The sequence below is a fragment of the Coregonus clupeaformis genome, chromosome 9 (assembly GCF_020615455.1).
Source record: "Coregonus clupeaformis isolate EN_2021a chromosome 9, ASM2061545v1, whole genome shotgun sequence".
NCBI classification, from domain to species: domain Eukaryota; kingdom Metazoa; phylum Chordata; class Actinopteri; order Salmoniformes; family Salmonidae; genus Coregonus; species Coregonus clupeaformis.
The window spans coordinates 22642124-22660888 of record NC_059200.1 but is presented as its reverse complement, the minus strand read 5'-3'; the positions used below and the strand labels follow the sequence as shown (position 1 = coordinate 22660888).

The following is an 18765-nucleotide window of genomic DNA, read 5'->3' as shown; positions in this document are numbered from 1 at the left end:
GGAGTGGCATAGACTAAAATACAGTAGAATACAGTAAATGCATATGAAATGAGTAAAGCAGTATGTAACATTATTAAAGTGACTAGTGTTCCATTATTAAAGTGGCCAGTGATTCCATGTCTATGTACATAAGGCAGCAGCCTCTAAGGTGCAGGGTTGAGTAACTGGGTGGTAGCCGGCTAGTGATGGCCAAGAAATAACATACAAAAAAAACAAAATACTGCAAAGTTGCTTAGGAGCTAGAAGCAGAGCTGCCATGTCTGTCGGTGCCATAGCTCTGTGAGTGAGCAAGATTGAGCTAGCGTAATGTTGAACACTTGAACAGGATTTTAACTTCTCTATCAAACAAATTTTAACATTTTGAATTTTGTCAATTTTCTCTATGATTTAGCCTAACAGGGTGGAAATGTATGAGTGGGACATACAGACTAACAACATGAAACATGGAAAAATAGATACAACTGAGTGTTAATATTTATGTCCTGTACCTTTGCACCATTGTTTTCCCACCAAAGAAATTATGACACTTCCTGAATGTGGGATCATTTTAGAAAGTTTTCTTAAATGGAGAATTACAACAAACTAACAGGGTGGGAAGTGATGTCAGGGACATACAGAACATCTTAAATAAAATAATAATAAATACAATAATCATGAGAAAAATAACTTATTGATGAGAGAGAATTTAACTAGAGCTATAAAATAATGAAGAAAGATTTTAAATGTTATTATTTTAAGGCTTATATTTCTTGTGGACGTTGATGAATAACACCGGGGACATGGCAAAACCCCCTACATCCACTGAAACAAAGTGTTCAAAGTGCATCAAATTCCCTTGCAAGATCCATATTTTTGTGTTTCTAAGGTAAAGGACACCTGACCTTATATTTAAAGCCTTTTGGAATCCACATTATACACTAAATAAGAAGTGATGTTTCCTGAGGACAGAAAAGGCTAATCTATTGGATGACCCATCTATTGTTTTCTGATTCTTCCAGAACTGTAAGACAGCCAAGTGCCAACCTATGAAATGTGTCCTGAAAGACATGGAGTTGATGAGCGATTTCTTTGTGAACGTGACCACACGGATATGGAACGGTACCTTTGCTGCTGTAAGTATAGATAGACACATTCATCTGTTCCTCATCATCTACATGCTTGCTTCTCCTCTTTAATGGTGTCCAGTCATTACCTCATTAATCCTCCTATTGTGTTGTTTCTGAGCAGTCCTCATTCCAGTCCACCGTGCTGACTGTGAGCACAGAGATAGAGCCTTCCCAACCTGAACTGCTGGTTATCTCTCACAAGCACCTGACGGTACTGGACAAATACTTTAAATACTTTTCAATACACCTTAATGTCATATCTCTGATATCCAGGCAGAGAGATGCTGAAAAAAACATGCCTTGTTTGTTGATTTGTACAAGTTGAATGTGTCTACGCTGTCCTCTCCTGAATCTTAGATGAACAGCATATTAACAGCTAGCTACACTCCTTGCATTGCCTGTCTCCTGACCCCTGTCCCCTGTCTCCTGACCCCTGTCCCCTGTCTCCTGACCCTGTCTCCTGTCTCCTGTCTCCTGACCCTGTCTCCTGACCCCTGTCCTCTGTCCCCTGTCTCCTGACCCCTGTCTCCTGACCCCTGTCCTCTGTCCTCTGTCTCCTGACCCCTGTCCTCTGTCTCCTGACCCCTGTCCCCTGTCTCCTGACCCCTGTCCCCTGTCTCCTGACCCTGTCTCCTGTCTCCTGTCTCCTGACCCTGTCTCCTGACCCCTGTCCTCTGTCCCCTGTCTCCTGACCCTGTCTCCTGACCCCTGTCCTCTGTCCCCTGTCTCCTGACCCCTGTCTCCTGACCCCTGTCTCCTGACCCTGTCCCCTGTCTCCTGACCCCTGTCTCCTGACCCCTGTCTCCTGACCCCTGTCCTCTGTCTCCTGACCCCTGACCCCTGTCTCCTGTCCCCTGTCCCCTGTCTCCTGACCCCTGTCCCCTGTCTCCTGACCCTGTCTCCTGTCTCCTGTCTCCTGACCCTGTCTCCTGACCCCTGTCCTCTGTCCCCTGTCTCCTGACCCCTGTCTCCTGACCCCTGTCTCCTGACCCTGTCCCCTGTCTCCTGACCCCTGTCCTTTGTCTCCTGTCTCCTGACCCCTGTCTCCTGACCCCTGTCTCATGACCCCTGTCTCCTGTCTCCTGACCCCTGTCCCCTGTCTCCTGACCCCTGTCTCCTGACCCCTGACCCTGTCTCCTGACCCTTGTCTCCTGACCCCTGACCCTGTCTCCTGACCCCTGTCTCCTGACCCTGTCCTTTGTCTCCTGTCATGTCTGCAGGTTGGCGTCACCATCAGTAAACCAGGGGTGAAAGGAGAGGTGCCTGTAGGCATTATTGTGGGCAGTGTGATTGGAGGCCTGCTTCTATTGGCTCTCAGCATTGGCCTGCTTTGGAAGGTATGTGCCAGTCTTTTGTACTTTATGGCTGTAAAACTCTCTTATACTGAACTACTAAAAAACAGCAGATGCTCTGAGCTATCCTACCAAGACCAGCTGTCCTTACCTCTCTCACTCCAGTATCCCTCCACATTGTAAATATGGTATTGGAACTGACCCTGTATATACAATGCCCTCCGTAGTTATTGGGACAGTGAAACATTTTTTCTTCTTTTGGCTCTATACTACAAAGGTTTGGATTTGAGTACAGACTGTCAGCTTTAATTTGAAGGTATTTTCATCCATATGGGGTGAACCGTTTAGAAATCACAGCACTTTTTGTACATAGTCTCCCCATTTTAGGAGAGGAAAAGTATTGGGACTAATTCACTTATATGTGTATTAAAGTAGTACAAAGTATTTGGTCCCATATTCATAGCACGGAATGACTACATCAAGCTTGCATTTGCTGTTTGTTTTGGTTGTGTTTCAGATTATTTTGTGCCCAATAGAAATGAATGGTAAATAATGTATTGTGTCATTTTGGAGTCACTTTTATTTTAAATAAGAATAGAATATGTTTCTAAACACTTCTACATGAATGTGGATGCTACCATGATTACAGATAATCCGGAATGAATCATGAATAATGATGAGTGAGAAAGTTACAGACTCACAAATACACTGCTCAAAAAAATAAAGGGAACACTTAAACAACACATCCTAGACCTGAATGAATGAAATAATCTTATTAAATACTTTTCTTTACATAGTTGAATGTGCTGACAACAAAATCACACAAAAATTATCAATGGAAATCAAATGTATCACCCCATGGAGGTCTGGATTTGGAGTCACCCTCAAAATTAAAGTGGAAAACCACTCTACAGGCTGATCCAACTTTGATGTAATGTCCTTAAAACAAGTCAAAATGAGGCTCAGTAGTGTGTGTGGCCTCCACGTGCCTGTATGACCTCCCTACGACGCCTGGGCATGCTCCTGATGAGGTGGCGGATGGTCTCCTGAGGGATCTCCTCCCAGACCTGGACTAAAGCATCCGCCAACTCCTGGACAGTCTGTGGTGCAACGTGGCGTTGGTGGATGGAGCGAGACATGATGTCCCAGATGTGCTCAATTGGATTCAGGTCTGGGGAACGGGCGGGCCAGTCCATAGCATCAATGCCTTCCTCTTGCAGAAACTGCTGACACACTCCAGCCACATGAGGTCTAGCATTGTCTTGCATTAGGAGGAACCCAGGGCCAACCGCACCAGCATATGGTCTCAGAAGGGGTCTGAGGATCTCATCTCGGTACCTAATGGCAGTCAGGCTACCTCTGGCGAGCACATGGAGGGCTGTGCGGCCCCCCAAAGAAATGCCACCCCACACCATGACTGACCCACCGCCAAACCGGTCATGCTGGAGGATATTGCAGGCAGCAGAACGTTCTCCACGGCGTCTCCAGACTGTCACGTCTGTCACATGTGCTCAGTGTGAACCTGCTTTCATCTGTGAAGAGCACAGGGCGCCAGTGGCGAATTTGCCAATCTTGGTGTTCTCTGGCAAATGCCAAACATCCTGCACGGTGTTGGGCTGTAAGGACAACCCCCACCTGTGGACGTCGGGCCCTCATACCACCCTCATGGAGTCTGTTTCTGACCGTTTGAGCAGACACATGCACATTTGTGGCCTGCTGGAGGTCATTTTGCAGGGCTCTGGCAGTGCTCCTCCTGCTCCTCCTTGCACAAAGGTGGAGGTAGCGGTCCTGCTGCTGGGTTGTTGCCCTCCTACGGCCTCCTCCACGTCTCCTGATGTACTGGCCTGTCTCCTGGTAGCGCCTCCATGCTCTGGACACTACGCTGACAGACACAGCAAACCTTCTTGCCACAGCTCGCATTGATGTGCCATCCTGGATGAGCTGCACTACCTGAGCCACTTGTGTGGGTTGTAGACTCCGTCTCATGCTACCACTAGAGTGAAAGCACCGCCAGCATTCAAAAGGGACCAAAACATCAGCCAGGAAGCATAGGAACTGAGAAGTGGTCTGTGGTCACCACCTGCAGAACCACTTCTTTATTGGGGGTGTCTTGCTAATTGCCTATAATTTCCACCTGTTGTCTATTCCATTTGCACAACAGCATGTGAAATGTATTGTCAATCAGTGTTGCTTCCTAAGTGGACAGTTTGATTTCACAGAAGTGTGATTGACTTGGAGTTACATTGTGTTGTTTAAGTGTTCCCTTTTTATTTTTTTGAGCAGTGTATAAGCTGACAGTCTGAATTTTAACCTCATGGTCATTGTTTGATTTCAAATCCAAACTTTTGAAGTAAAGAGCCAAAATAAAAAATGCTTCACTGTCCCAATAATTACGGAGGGCACCGTAGCTTCTTACTTTATCGTGTTCTTCTTATTTCTTATTGTGTGTTTTTGTTCTACCTTGTTATTTTTAGTGTTACATTGATATTGATTACTGCATTGTTGGGTTTGGAGCTTGCAAGAAAGGCATTTCACTGTACTGGTGCATGTGACATTAAAAACATGAAACATGAAATACTCTTATGTAATCTCTTACGCCACGTCTTATGTTTGTGTGCCTTTCTCTCCCTCTGTCTCTCTCTCTTTCTTTCTCTCTCGCTCCGTCTCTCTCTTTCTCTCCCCCCAGTTTGGCTTCTTCAGGAGAAAGTACCAGCAGCTGATGAAGAACACTGATGAAGACCAGGCGGAGACCGAGGGTCTGCAGGAGAATGCAGCAGCGTGAGAACCAGGCGCAGGAAAGAACCCATCTTAGAAACCACAATGTGTCAACAGACTGAGAGCACAATGGCCAAAGACCACAACCATAACCACACACAAACTGAACAAGCATGAATTGTACATACATATTGAACCAATGGCTTGTTAGTGGAAGGGGCTGTCAAACATGGTTTGGGTTGTGGAGAGAATGATTGCTTGGAGTGAACAGAAACACATTGTTTGAGCGTTTTAGAGAGTGTGTTGGGATTGGGGTAGAAGTGTGACTCAGGACCAAAGAGACAACAGATTTTATTAGTGGAGGTAACATGATTCTCTAACCACCAAACACATCCAAACGAAGAACCCGTTATGTAGGCCATCTTGGATCCTCCATAGGAAAGTCATTCGTCTACAGTGCATTTTTACTGTCTGAATTCATATTTCAGTACTGGTATTCCTTTTTATATACGTTCACGGAATTGTTGCTTTTAAGTCAAAGGCCTATTGTTGAGTAATAAGCTTGTGTATAGTAATTTGTCATGTCAATTGATGTTATTGATATCAATTGCTGAAAAGCACAGTAGTATACTGTAAATAGCCTTTCAAATGGATATGGACAATAGTTTACACATAAGAGATTATGGACAGTCAGCATGTTATCATATGACATTCTCGGTGCTTTACACTGCAGTGGGAGGGGTTTGACATTATGTTGATGCCGAGGCATCCTTATCTATTAGTGAAAGACACATTTACTTGAAGATCAAAATAATAACGGAACCTTCACAACCCATCTTTTCTACTTTCACTGATGCACTTCCTGGCTTTGAGTATCTCAGTCACTGTTTTACAGCGACAGCGCTGTAGAATTACCCCAGCCATACAACTGTCTTGTGAAGCACTGTGAAGACACTGTCTTTAGAATATACACTGTATTCAAATCAGAATCATGTAAAAATGGATTTATTGTACCTTTTGCAAAAATGTTGTGATATTAAATCAGAGAAAGGCAGCGTTATTGAATGTGTAGAAAATGAGTATATTTATTGTGTGATTTCTATATTAAATATGTATCATTAAAATACTGTATTAGCAATAGATTAAACGTAACACTTAAAGTGTTTTACTTATTCCCTTCATAGAGACAGTGAAAATGCAATATTAGAAGCACTTACTGGTTAATCTGTTTATTTTGTACAGCTGCTGTATCATGATTGAGAGAAACAACAGCAACTAATTCATTATAGGATACAGACAGTAGCAAAGACTCAACTCTCTGAGAGAATGTTTATGAGATACATTTTTGCACTGATATTTTTCCAGGTGTACTTTCAAAGGGTACATACCACATCTTTCATTACGATTTTCTAGCATTCATTTTTTTTATTACAACGTTATTGTGTTCATTGAAACGTTGATTTTCAAAGTGTTGTAAATATGTTGATGTTGAATTTTATTTCATAAAGACTTTACGTACATAAAGGTGTGACTGACTTCATTTTTGTATCGTTAGGGACAGCTTTAGATATACTGGTACAGTGTGTGACCTAATATTTGGCATAGAAAAGCTCCTAGATGAGGTCAGAGGTCAACTCTGTCCTGTCCACTGGCACTCCTTGTTCTCTTCCAACAGGACTTGTCAGCTTCATACACCTCCTACCAAAGACAGAAAACATCCCCCAGTATTAGCTTCCTGTGGAACTAATGCTGCGTTCATAACCAAGTGGAAGGTGGTAATTACAGTTGTGAATTCCTAAATAGCAGTTGGATGCATTCATGCGCTTTGAACTCATTGAGAAACACTGATTGGCTAATGGCCAACAAGCTGTGTCAACCTTAAACTACAGCTATCATGCTTTTAAACAAATTATAGTGTTCAAAAACCATATTAATAGATTGCTTTTTATGACTAATGTTTTGTTGTTACATTTAACTGCCGAAAATGCTGTTATAGAGGTAATTTCCTTAGTAGGTCCCATCAGAGGTCAGCATGTAGGAGAAGTCTGTGATCAGGATGATAGAAGTTGCCCACTAGAAATGACCAGTTGGAGGGGCGTTCAATTGGCTTTTTCCCAGTGCTATGTGGTGAATACCACCTTATCACTTGGTTATGAACGCAGCATAATGCACTAATTCAAACTGTGTCAGACAGGCTTCAGACAGGCTCTGGAGCCGTGTGACTGTCACTTGACAATGATTAGTTTCACTGTGGAAGTTCACACAACTCTTACTTAATGAATACCCTATGCCTTGTGGACAGCATTGTACTAACTACACCATACATACATTAAGTTGCTCTTATACCTGTGTAGCAACATTATATTAACACGTATAGCATTTCCGTAACAACAATAACTGGTCATCTGTAGCTCAGCTGGTAAAGCATGGCGCTTGCTATGCCAGGATAGTGGGTTTGATTCCCGGGACCACCAATACTTAAAACGTATGCACGAATGACTAAGTCGCATTTGGATAAAAGCTCTGCTAAATGGCATATATTATTATTACATATTATAAGCAACCTATTTTGCTTATCTGTCTGTAACTACATGATCAGGGTCTTTCGACCTTCTTCCATATGTGCACGGTGGCTTTCAGGGTGTCTATACAGAATTGCACTGCCTCCAGAGAATCCCCTCGGTGAGGAGATGAGATGCTGATGATCACACTGGCCTCAGTCACAGGCACCAGTCTGGAAAACAGAAGAAGAAACTTAGTCTTGTAGTAGTCTCCCATAGAGTTACAGTTCTCATAGAGTTACAGTTCCCCACCCATAGAGTTATAGTTCTCATAGAGTTACAGTTCTCATAGAGTTACAGTTCTCATAGAGTTACAGTTCTCATAGAGTTACAGTTCCCCACCCATAGAGTTACAGTTCTCATAGAGTTACAGTTCTCATAGAGTTACAGTTCTCATAGAGTTACAGTTCTCATAGAGTTACAGTTCTCATAGAGTTACAGTTCCCCACCCATAGAGTTATAGTTCTCATAGAGTTACAGTTCTCATAGAGTTACAGTTCTCATAGAGTTACAGTTCTCATAGAGTTACAGTTCTCATAGAGTTACAGTTCTCATAGAGTTACAGTTCTCATAGAGTTACAGTTCCCCACCCATAGAGTTATAGTTCTCATAGAGTTACAGTTCTCATAGAGTTACAGTTCTCATAGAGTTACAGTTCTCATAGAGTTACAGTTCCCCACCCATAGAGTTACAGTTCTCATAGAGTTACAGTTCTCATAGAGTTACAGTTCTCATAGAGTTACAGTTCTCATAGAGTTACAGTCCTCATAGAGTTACAGTTCTCATAGAGTTACAGTTCTCATAGAGTTACAGTTCTCATAGAGTTACAGTTCCCCACCCATAGAGTTACAGTTCTCATAGAGTTACAGTTCTCATAGAGTTACAGTTCTCATAGAGTTACAGTTCTCATAGAGTTACAGTTCTCATAGAGTTACAGTCCTCATAGAGTTACAGTTCTCATAGAGTTACAGTTCTCATAGAGTTACAGTTCCCCACCCATAGAGTTACAGTTCTCATAGAGTTACAGTTCTCATAGAGTTACAGTTCTCATAGAGTTACAGTTCCCCACCCATAGAGTTACAGTTCCCCACCCATAGAGTTACAGTTCTCATAGAGTTACAGTTCTCATAGAGTTACAGTTCCCCACCCATAGAGTTACAGTTCTCATAGAGTTACAGTTCTCATAGAGTTACAGTTCCCCACCCATAGAGTTACAGTTCCCCATCCATAGAGTTACAGTTCTCATAGAGTTACAGTTCTCATAGAGTTACAGTTCCCCACCCATAGAGTTACAGTTCTCATAGAGTTACAGTTCTCATAGAGTTACAGTTCCCCACCCATAGAGTTACAGTTCCCCATCCATAGAGTTACAGTTCTCATAGAGTTACAGTTCTCATAGAGTTACAGTTCCCCACCCATAGAGTTACAGTTCTCATAGAGTTACAGTTCCCCACCCATAGAGTTACAGTTCTCATAGAGTTACAGTTCTCATAGAGTTACAGTTCCCCACCCATAGAGTTACAGTTCTCATAGAGTTACAGTTCTCATAGAGTTACAGTTCCCCACCCATAGAGTTACAGTTCTCATAGAGTTACAGTTCTCATAGAGTTACAGTTCCCCACCCATAGAGTTACAGTTCTCCATAGAGTTACAGTTCTCAGAGAGTTACAGTTCCCCACCCATAGAGTTACAGTTCTCATAGAGTTACAGTTCTCATAGAGTTACAGTTCCCCACCCATAGAGTTACAGTTCTCATAGAGTTACAGTTCTCATAGAGTTACAGTTCTCATAGAGTTACAGTTCCCCACCCATAGAGTTACAGTTCCCCACTCATAGAGTTACAGTTCTCATAGAGTTACAGTTCCCCACCCATAGAGTTACAGTTCTCATAGAGTTACAGTTCTCATAGAGTTACAGTTCTCATAGAGTTACAGTTCCCCACCCATAGAGTTACAGTTCCCCACTCATAGAGTCTCACATAGTAACAGAGTTACTGTCTCAGAGTTAAAACACTGTTATTAGTTAGTTAGTTAGTTAGTTAGTTAGTTAGTTAGTTAATTAGTTAGTTAGTTAGTTAGTTAGTTAGTTAGTTAGTTTACCAGGAATGTGACAGGGAGAGTTGTGTGAAGATGTGCCTGACAGTGGGTCACCTTGCCCTGATGTCTGTGTAGATCTTCCTGAGTTCTGATTGGGCCATGGAGACGTAGGCTTCATACTCCAGCTGCACCATCTTCTTCCCCTCAAAATTGTTCCTTGTCCTCGCTGAAATAATCCATTAATCACCATCACAGACATCCTGGCCTCAGCTTGCCTTTGACTGAACATGTGTGAGCGACTGGGTTCAAACTTCCAACCAGGGTCTATTGTGTGCCACGAGACTGACTGTATAAGCCTGCTGAGCTAAAGCCTAACACAAGCCTTCAGTGTAAACAGGTGTGCTCTGATAAAACAGTTGACATCGAAGTAGTTGAGCAGAGCTGTGTAAAGTCCCTACTCACCGATGAAGATGAGATCTGTGTAAAGTCCATACTCAGCTACAGTACCAGTCAAAAGTTTGGACACACCTACTCATTCAAGGGTTTTTTCTTTATTTTTACTATTTTCTACATTGAATAATAATAGTAAAGACATCAAAACTATGAAATAACACATATGGAATCATGTCGTAACCAAAAAATATTTTAGATTTTAGATTCTTCAAAGTAGCCACACTTTGCCTTGATTACAGCTTTGCACACTCTTGGCATTCTCTCCACCAGCTTCACCTGGAATGCTTTTCCAACAGTCTTGAAGGAGTTACCACATATGCTGAGCACTTGTTGGCTGCTTTTCCTTCACTCTGCGGTCCAACTCATCCCAAACCATCACAATTGGGTTCAGGTCGGGTGATTGTGGAGGCCAGGTCATCTGATGCAGCACTCCATCACTCTCCTTCTTGGTCAAATAGCCCTTACACAGCCTGGAGGTGTGTTGGGTCATTGTCCTGTTGAAAAACAAATGATAGTCCCACTAAGCGCAAACCAGATGGGATGGCATATCAATGCAGAATGCTGTGGTAGCCATGCTAGTTAAGTGTGCCTTGAATTCTAAATAAATCACTGACAGTGTCACCCGCAAAGCACCCCCACACCATCACACCTCCTCCTCCATGCTTCATGGTGGGAACTACATATGTGGAGATCATCTGTTCACTTACTCTGCGTCTCACAAAGTGAGTCTCAAAAATCTCAAATTTGGACTCATCAAACCAAAGGACAAATTTCCACCGGTCTAATGTCCATTGCTCGTGTTTCTTGGCCCAAGCAAGTCTCTTCTTCTTATTGGTGTCCTTTAGTAGTGGTTTCTTTGCAGCAATTTGTCCATTAAGGCCTGATTCACACAGTCTCCTCTGAACAGTTGATGTTGAGATGTGTCTGTTACTTGAACTCTAGGCTGGTAACTCTAATGAACTTATCCTCTGCAGCAGAGGTGACTCTGGGTCTTCCTTTCCTGTGGCGGTCCTCATGAGAGCCAGTTTCATCATAGCGCTTGATGGTTATTGCGACTGCACTTGAAGAAACTTTCAAAGTTCTTGAAATTTTCCAGATTGACTGACCTTCATGTCTTAAAGTAATGATGGACTGTCGTTTCTCTTTGCTTATTTGAGCTGTTCTTGCCATAATATGGATTTGGTCTTTTACCAAATAGGGCTATCTTCTGTATACACCCCCTACCTTGTCACAACACAATTGATTGGCTCAAACGCATTAAGAAGGAAAGAAATTCCACAAATTAACTTTTAACAAGGCACACCTGTTAATTGAAATGCATTCCAGGTGATTACCTCATGAAGCTGGTTGAGAGAACGCCAAGCGTGTGCAAAGCTGTCATCAAGGCAAAGGGTGGCTACTTTGAAGATTCTCAAATATAAAATATATTTTGATTTGTTTAACACTTTTTTGGTTATTACATGATTCCATATGTGTTATTTCATAGTTAATATTCTACAATGTAGAAAATTGTAAAAATAAAGAAAAACCCTGGAATGAGTAGGTGTGTCCAAACTTTTGACTGGTACTGTATATATTGATGAGTTCTGTGTAAAGTCCTCACCTATGAAGATAGAAATAGCGCCACAGGAGGGGGAGGTGACAGAGTCTGACACTGCGTCCACAGAGAGCTTGTCATGGGTCAGCTTTTTCAGACATCTCTGTGTCAGGAATGAGGGTTGAGGAAGCTAAAATAAGTCAAACTGAAATTGGTGGAGATAGATAGCCTTCTGCTGGAAAAAGAAACCATAGACTAGAGGAAATTGAGATCAGAATTCACCTCAATATTCTGAGATGGTGTGATTAACTATTGTGTGTTTGAGTACTGGTAGGCTATTGTCAACAGCAACATGTCTCACCTGAATTAACAGGCCTATTTATCCCCCGCTTAGAGGTGGAATGACAGCGACCTCGTCACCGTCCCTCAGGCTCATGCGCTGGTCCCCAAGGGCCACATACTCCTGACGCACAGCCAAAACGAATGAATCACGCACTGCAAACAGTCTGGGGAATAAAGACAAATTAAATGACAAATAGCTCTTCGAATTCAACTTGTATGGTCCCGTATTTACCTGGGGTGTCTGTTGACAAGGTCCTCCCACAGCTTGAGGGTCGTCAGTTCTGAAGGGACTCTGATCGTCTCGGGTCGTCAGTTCTGAAGGGACCCTGATCGTCTCTGATTTGAGTCCCGTCAACTCAGCACTTTTGGCGAAATACAACACTGACACCTATTATAAACGTAAAGACAGTAAGACACTAATTAATTGTAGTCCCACTCATGACAGAGAGACACAAACAATTCAGATAAACCTTGAGCTGTCACTGTCATGTTGGAGAGTTCTGCAAATACTGGTTTCAAATAGCCTGGCAAATAAACACTATTAAACAGCCTATTGCGCTTACTTCGGTAGTCATGAATGAAGTTGTATCCGCAACATTGATCAAATGAATGTAGGCTACTATGTTACTACTGCCTGACCCTGGACCTTGTGTATTTACTTCCCCACTCCGCTCCTCCTCGCAGTCAGCTGACTGGTAGGCAGGAAATAGGAGGCGTACACATTCACTCCAATATTATTCTAAAGACAGACCACCAGATGTCACCATAACACATGTAGGCTAGACCCAAATAAATCGAAATTATGCCATAAAGAAAATCTGACACCACATTTTCCCCTCTATCATGCACAGCTGATATGCCATGCTGGCTACTTATTCTGTCTCTGTGGTGTTGCTATTTGAGGTTTAGACTATATAAACTATGCCTAATATGTATCGGTTGCAAAAGGTTAGAAATGTCAATTTAACCATTTAACTGATTATTAGAGGTTAGGTCATTCGATTCGATAATTTCAACTATCACAAAATCATTGCTCTCTTGGCGCCCCTTGGCACATATTGGCACCAGCACTAAGAAATTGGACCAAGTGAGATGCAGTTCTAAATGTCTACCGATGGAGGGCGCACGATATCACCCTTTGAAAGCAGAGCCGTCATACACTAGTTGAGGACGCAACAGTAGGTCTAGTCTACCTGTCAAGCGGTGGCACATGTGAAACGCCACCTGTTAACGCGTTGTGACATATGGGGGAAGCTTTCCACACTAAGGCTGCTCAGCGGCTAAGCGTTGGCTAATGGATACGTTTATCTTTAAAAGCCTCTTTGGAGACGGGATTGGACAGCCTACATGTATATGTTTGACCCCAGAGAACGAGGGCCAAACAACTGACCAATCTATTATTGGAATGGTTGTATTCCTGTGGCTATTATTATCATTTGCTATAGGCTATCTATCCACAGCAATGGAGCACTAATCAAAACTGGAACTGAGGCCATGTGCTAGGCGTGGCCGGTGGGCGTACTAGCCCACTGTAAAAAAAAAAATCATAATATATATTTACTCCTATTGTATTTTTATTTATTGCGAAAAATTCTGATAACGAATATTTTTTAGCATCATATTAACTTTGAATGACATCTCAAAACAGCTGTTATGACATTTTACGCCAAAAAAAATACTTGATCAAACAACAGCAAATGAGCTGTGAAACATAAACCATGTTGTTTCAGTAGCTGTACAGTTAATGACAGAGGTACAATTGTTAATCTGAATTAAAGGTGTGTGTTTAATGCCCTCTGGTCAACATTGTGGTCTTGACAATCTCTTTACGCACCACCGTCGTCAGTACTCCTGCCAAACCATTCTTTAAAATCCTTTAATGCACGCTCACTATTGAGAAACTCTTTAGAGTCTAGAGTTACTCTTCAGGACCTGATGAAGGGGGAACTATATATTTTAAAAAACTCTCTCCACCCCTCCCATCAATTTGAAGACCGCCCACTACAGATATTTAGCTAGAAGACACCCCTTAAAGATTTAAAAAGAGAGACGGAGTCAGACAGTTTGACAGTCACTCACTGAGCTTTGCATCGCGTGCGCAGGGACACAACTTCTCCGCTGCGCGTCAGGTCTGCAGTCGCTCGCGCCAGTCCGCGATCCGTTCCCATGTTTAGGATGCTACAAACACCACAGCTCCGTCAAGGCGTGATTGCGCTTTTCATGTGGTTCACTCACTTTATGGAGGACCACAAAGTCCAGGGTGAGTATGCTATGATTGATTATGTGACCAGTTGTCTTGTTGAGTGAGGATGGCATAACTTTTTAAGGTCAAGTTGTAGGCGACATTGAAACATCAGCCAAGCTAGATCAGTAAATTTATCTTCCAAATACCTCATAAGAAAATATGGGTTATTGTGTGGGGTGTGTGCTCATATTTGACTGGAATGATTGGGGATTGTGTCTAAATGGAGTTCATCAAAACATCCGATCAATCATACAATTATGCATGGGTAGGCATAGTCTGAAAGAAAATCTATGACCAATTTGTAAACGATATGTACAAGCTTTATTGCATAATATGGTCGGAGATTAGTCAGTGTGACGTCCTATACCTTTACAAGTGGGTCATTCTCCTACAAGCTGAGCTGATAGCCTGAGACAGATGGACTGGTGGGTCCCAAGGAGGAGTGAATACGCGCGGCTCCTCCGGTGCGTCCTCTGGTGAAATCCCGATGCGCTGGGATTTATTGGTCTTTACGCAATCAGACACATTTGTCATAGCCTGTATTGTAGAACTTTGCTCGAAACAAAAAAAGTAGAAATGGATATACTAGGGTGCTATAGGGGAAAAGTTGGTATTGTTTAAGATGTAGCATGCTCAGATAAGGCAATACTATTCCGTTATACGCGTGCGCGAAGCTCATTTGAGACTTTAATTGGACATCGACCGTCTCTCTCCAGCCGGTAACTGCTGGTTGCAGCAGGGAAAGAACGGCCGGTGCCAGGTGCTCTACATGTCCGGGATGACCCGGGAGGACTGCTGCCGGAGTGGCCGTCTGGGCACCGCATGGACCGAGGAAGATGTGCCCAACAGCACGCTATTCCGATGGATGATCTTCAATGGAGGCGCGCCTAATTGCATACCATGTAAAGGTGAGTGATGATCAATATCATTACTTCAAGTGGTGCAACATTATTCTAAAACCTGGTGGAACTTCTTACAAAAAACTCCAACATGTTATCATGTGTATGGCATGTAATATGTTAATTAACTAGAATTACTCTCCACATAGTATCCTGCTATAATGGGTTTTGATAAAGGCATTTGGCCTTATATCATATCCAATATGTATGATGACTTGATTGGTTCCTCAATGAATCCATCCACTGATCCACCCACCCACCCATCCATCCATCCATCCATCCATCCATCCATCCATCCATCCATCCATCCATCCATCCATCCATCCATCCATCCATCCATGCATCCATCTAACCATCCATTCATCCCAGAAACATGCGACAGCGTTAACTGCGGTCCTGGGAAGAGATGCAAGATGAACAAGAGGAACAAGCCCAGGTGTGTGTGTGCTCCAGACTGCTCCAAAGTCACAAGAAGGGGGTCCGTCTGTGGGTCGGATGGAAGATCCTACAAGGATGAGTGTACCATGCTCAGGGCCCGCTGCAGGAACCATCCCGACCTGGAGGTCCAGTACCACGGACGCTGCCGCAGTAAGTCCCCCTCAGGATTAAGGTAGCAAATTGAATGAAACTTTCCCAAAATACCCACGTTTTCCAGATATCCCGGTTGGAGGATTCCATCCCTGTTTATTCTATCCTGATTCTGGGAAATTTGGGAATGTTTCAGAAATGTTGCAACACGAACAGTTTATTTATACAGTATGTGTATAAGGGTCAGATGAGGACATGCTCTCACTTTCAGTGAGTACCATTGCCAGACTTGGTTTTCATTTCCAGTCTATCACATAAATGTGATATTTCTGAAATAATTATCTGACTTGTGAGACTGTTAGACTTGGGTTAAGAGATTGTTTGCCCATGTATGCCACAAGGGGGCTAACGTACTGACTGTATATGGCCTGGAGGCAGTAGATTACACTCTTAGAAAAAAAGGATTCCAAAAGTGTTCTGTGTCTGTCCCCATATGAGAACCCTTTTTGGTTCCAGGTAGAACTATTTTGGGTTCCATGTAGAACCCTTTCCACAGCGGGTTCTACCTGGAACCAAAAGGGGTTCTTCAAAGGGTTCTCCTATGGAGACAAGTGAAGAACCATTTTTGGTTCTAGATAGCACCTTTCTTTTTAGGAGTGTAGACATTACAATACCATGGTCTGGAGGCAGTAGAATAGGCATTACAATACCATGGTCTGGAGGCTGTAGAATAGCATTACAATACCATGGTCTGGAGGCTGTAGTATAGCATTACAATACCATGGTCTGGAGGCTGTAGAATAGCATTACAATACCATGGTCTGGAGGCTGTAGAATAGCATTACAATACCATGGTCTGGAGGCTGTAGAATAGCATTACAATACCATGGTCTGGAGGCTGTAGAATGGGCATTACAATACCATGGTCTGGAGGCTGTAGAATGGGCATTACAATACCATGGTCTGGAGGCTGTAGAATGGGCATTACAATACCATGGTCTGGAGGCTGTAGAATAGGCATTACAATACCATGGTCTGGAGGCTGTAGAATAGCATCACAATACCATGGTCTGGAGGCTGTAGAATAGGCATTACAATACCATGGCCTGGAGGCTGTAGAATGGGCATTACAGTAACAGACTCAGTGCCTACACTGGGCTAAGACTCACTCACTGGTAGACAGTACACGCACCTCATGGTAGACTGCCCTATCAACCTGATTCATAGCACATGTTTTGGTACATGGGCACAGAGACAGCTGGGTTTAGGCAGCTCTAGTTCTGCAGGCAAGGCCAGCTCTAGCCTTTTAGGGGCCTAAGTGAGATTTGGTTGGGGGGCCCCACATCTCACAGCAAAACATTTTAGTGACCCCTCTCTTGACGGCGGAGAGAAACGTTTAAGTTTCAAAGTTCATTTCCTGCAATTGTACACATTTTGCCATGGGGCGGAGAGATTCTTTTAGAAATTTTATAACAAATTTAATGCGACTTTACAAATTTTGTCATGGGGCAGAGAGAATAAATTTGCAGTTTTACAGAAAATGTCCTGCAATTCGACCCATTTTGCCTTGGGGTGGAAAGACATCTTAGCAGTTTTAAACGCCCAGAAGCACGGAAATTCAATTTTTTTCAGCTGAAAGACGATGCCCATGATGATGCACAATGATTTAAGTCAAGAAGTCATTGTTTTAGTCAAAGTATGATAAACAGTGCCTAGCAAGAGTATTCATCCCCCTTGGCGTTTTTCCTATTTTGTTGCATTACAACCTGTAATTTAAATTGATTTTTATTTGGATTTCATGTAATGGACATACACAAAATAGTCCAAATTGGTGAAGTGAAATGAAAAAAAATAACTTGTTTCAGAAAATTCTAAAAAATAAATAACGGAAAAGTGGTGCGTGCATATGTATTCACCACCTTTGCTATGAAGCCCCTAAATAAGATCTGGTGCAACCAATTACCTTCAGAAGTCACATAATTAGTTAAATAAAGTCCACCTGTGTGCAATCTAAGTGTCACATGATCTGTCACATGATCTCAGTATATATACACCTGTTCTGAAAGGCCCCAGAGTCTGCAACACCACTAAGCAAGGGGCACCACCAAGAAAGCGGCACCATGAAGACCAAGGAGCTCTCCAAACATGTCAGGGACAAAGTTGTGGAGAAGTATGAAAAATGTATGCACTCACTAACTGTAAGTCGCTCTGGATAAGAGTGTCTGCTAAATGACTAAAATGTAAAAATGTAAGTACAGATCAGGGTTGGGGTTATAAAAAAATATCAGAAACTTTGAACATCCCACGGAGCACCATTAAATCCATTATTAAAAAATTGAAAGAATATGGCACCACAACAAACCTGCCAAGAGAGGGCCGCCCACCAAAACTCACGGACCAGGCAAGGAGGGCATTAATCAGAGAGGCAACAAAGAGACCAAAGATAACCCTGAAGGAGCTGCAACCCTCCACAGCGGAGATTGGAGTATCTGTCCATAGGACCACTTTAAGCCATACACTCCACAGAGCTGGGCTTTACGGAAGAGTGGCCAGAAAAAAAGCCATTGCTTAAAGAAAAAAAGAAGCAAACACGTTTGGTGTTCGCCAAAAGGCATGTGGGAGACTCCCCAAATAAATGGAAGAAGGTACTCTGGTCAGATAAGACTAAAATTGAGCTTTTTGGCCATCAAGGAAAATGCTATGTCTGGCGCAAACCCAATACCTCTCATCACCCCGAGAACACCATCCCCACAGTGAAGCATGGTGGTGGCAGCATCATGCTGTGGGGATGTTTTTCAACGGCAGGGACTGGGAAACTGGTCAGAATTGAAGGAATGATGGATGGCGCTAAATACAGGGAAATTCTTGAGGTAAACCTGTTTCAGTCTTCCAGAGATTTGAGACTGGGACGGAGGTTCACCTTCCAGCAGGACAATGACCCTAAGCATACTGCTAAAGCAACACTCGAGTGGTTTAAGGGGAAACATTTAAATGTCTTGGAATGGCCTTGTCAAAGCCCAGACCTCAATCCAATTGAGAATCTGTAGTATG

The 18765-nt window shown here is 42.9% G+C and overlaps 3 protein-coding genes across 14 annotated transcripts in view; 2 read left to right on the top strand and 1 right to left on the bottom strand.

The window, feature by feature from the left end:
- LOC121573483 (integrin alpha-2-like) overlaps positions 1-5190 on the top strand; it is a 33947-nt gene extending 28757 nt beyond the window's left edge. Inside the window, exons 26-29 of the mRNA XM_041885519.2 lie at positions 999-1112; positions 1228-1317; positions 2327-2443; positions 5085-5190. Of these exons, the coding sequence (XP_041741453.1) occupies positions 999-1112; positions 1228-1317; positions 2327-2443; positions 5085-5180 (417 nt within the window). The 3' untranslated portion in view covers positions 5181-5190. The remainder of the gene's footprint in view (positions 1-998; positions 1113-1227; positions 1318-2326; positions 2444-5084) is intronic.
- A 1533-nt stretch (positions 5191-6723) lies between these two features.
- Positions 6724-12706, bottom strand: LOC121573485 (molybdopterin synthase catalytic subunit). Of its 10 annotated transcripts, XR_006661412.1 has the most exons (7): positions 12606-12706; positions 12275-12430; positions 12062-12206; positions 11767-11932; positions 9825-9936; positions 7705-7847; positions 6724-6811 (listed from the first exon to the last, which is right to left on the bottom strand). XR_006661412.1 is itself a non-coding variant. In XM_041885520.2 (3 exons), exons 1-3 carry the CDS (start codon positions 9902-9904, stop codon positions 6737-6739), a joined length of 279 nt encoding a protein of 92 aa, XP_041741454.1. In that variant the 5' UTR covers positions 9905-10247; the 3' UTR covers positions 6726-6736. The 10 variants fall into 10 exon arrangements, 1 of the variants encoding a protein (XP_041741454.1); XR_006661408.1 differs by lacking the exon at positions 6724-6811 and having other exon boundaries at positions 7069-7847; XR_006661409.1 differs by lacking the exon at positions 6724-6811 and having other exon boundaries at positions 7069-7847; positions 11767-11890.
- Positions 12707-14098: 1392 nt separating this feature from the next.
- The window catches only part of LOC121573482 (follistatin-A-like), a 12948-nt gene continuing 8281 nt past the window's right edge, over positions 14099-18765 (top strand). For all 3 annotated transcript variants that reach the window (XM_041885518.2, XM_041885517.2, XM_041885516.2), the window contains exons 1-3: positions 14099-14302; positions 15004-15195; positions 15556-15774. In XM_041885518.2, the coding sequence (XP_041741452.1) occupies positions 14209-14302; positions 15004-15195; positions 15556-15774 (505 nt within the window). In that variant the 5' untranslated portion in view covers positions 14099-14208. The remainder of the gene's footprint in view (positions 14303-15003; positions 15196-15555; positions 15775-18765) is intronic.

Bases quoted from the DNA above. Each gene is read 5' to 3' on its own strand.
- LOC121573485 (XM_041885520.2), bottom strand. From the start codon at position 9,904: ATGGTGCAGCTGGAGTATGAAGCCTACGTCTCCATGGCCCAATCAGAA. The intron at 7,848-9,824 runs GTGACCCACTGT...TCTGTTTTCCAG, and splicing joins TACACAGACATCAGGGCAAG to ACTGGTGCCTGTGACTGAGG. The intron at 6,812-7,723 runs GTCGAAAGACCC...TGTCTTTGGTAG, and splicing joins CCGTGCACATATGGAAGAAG to GAGGTGTATGAAGCTGACAA.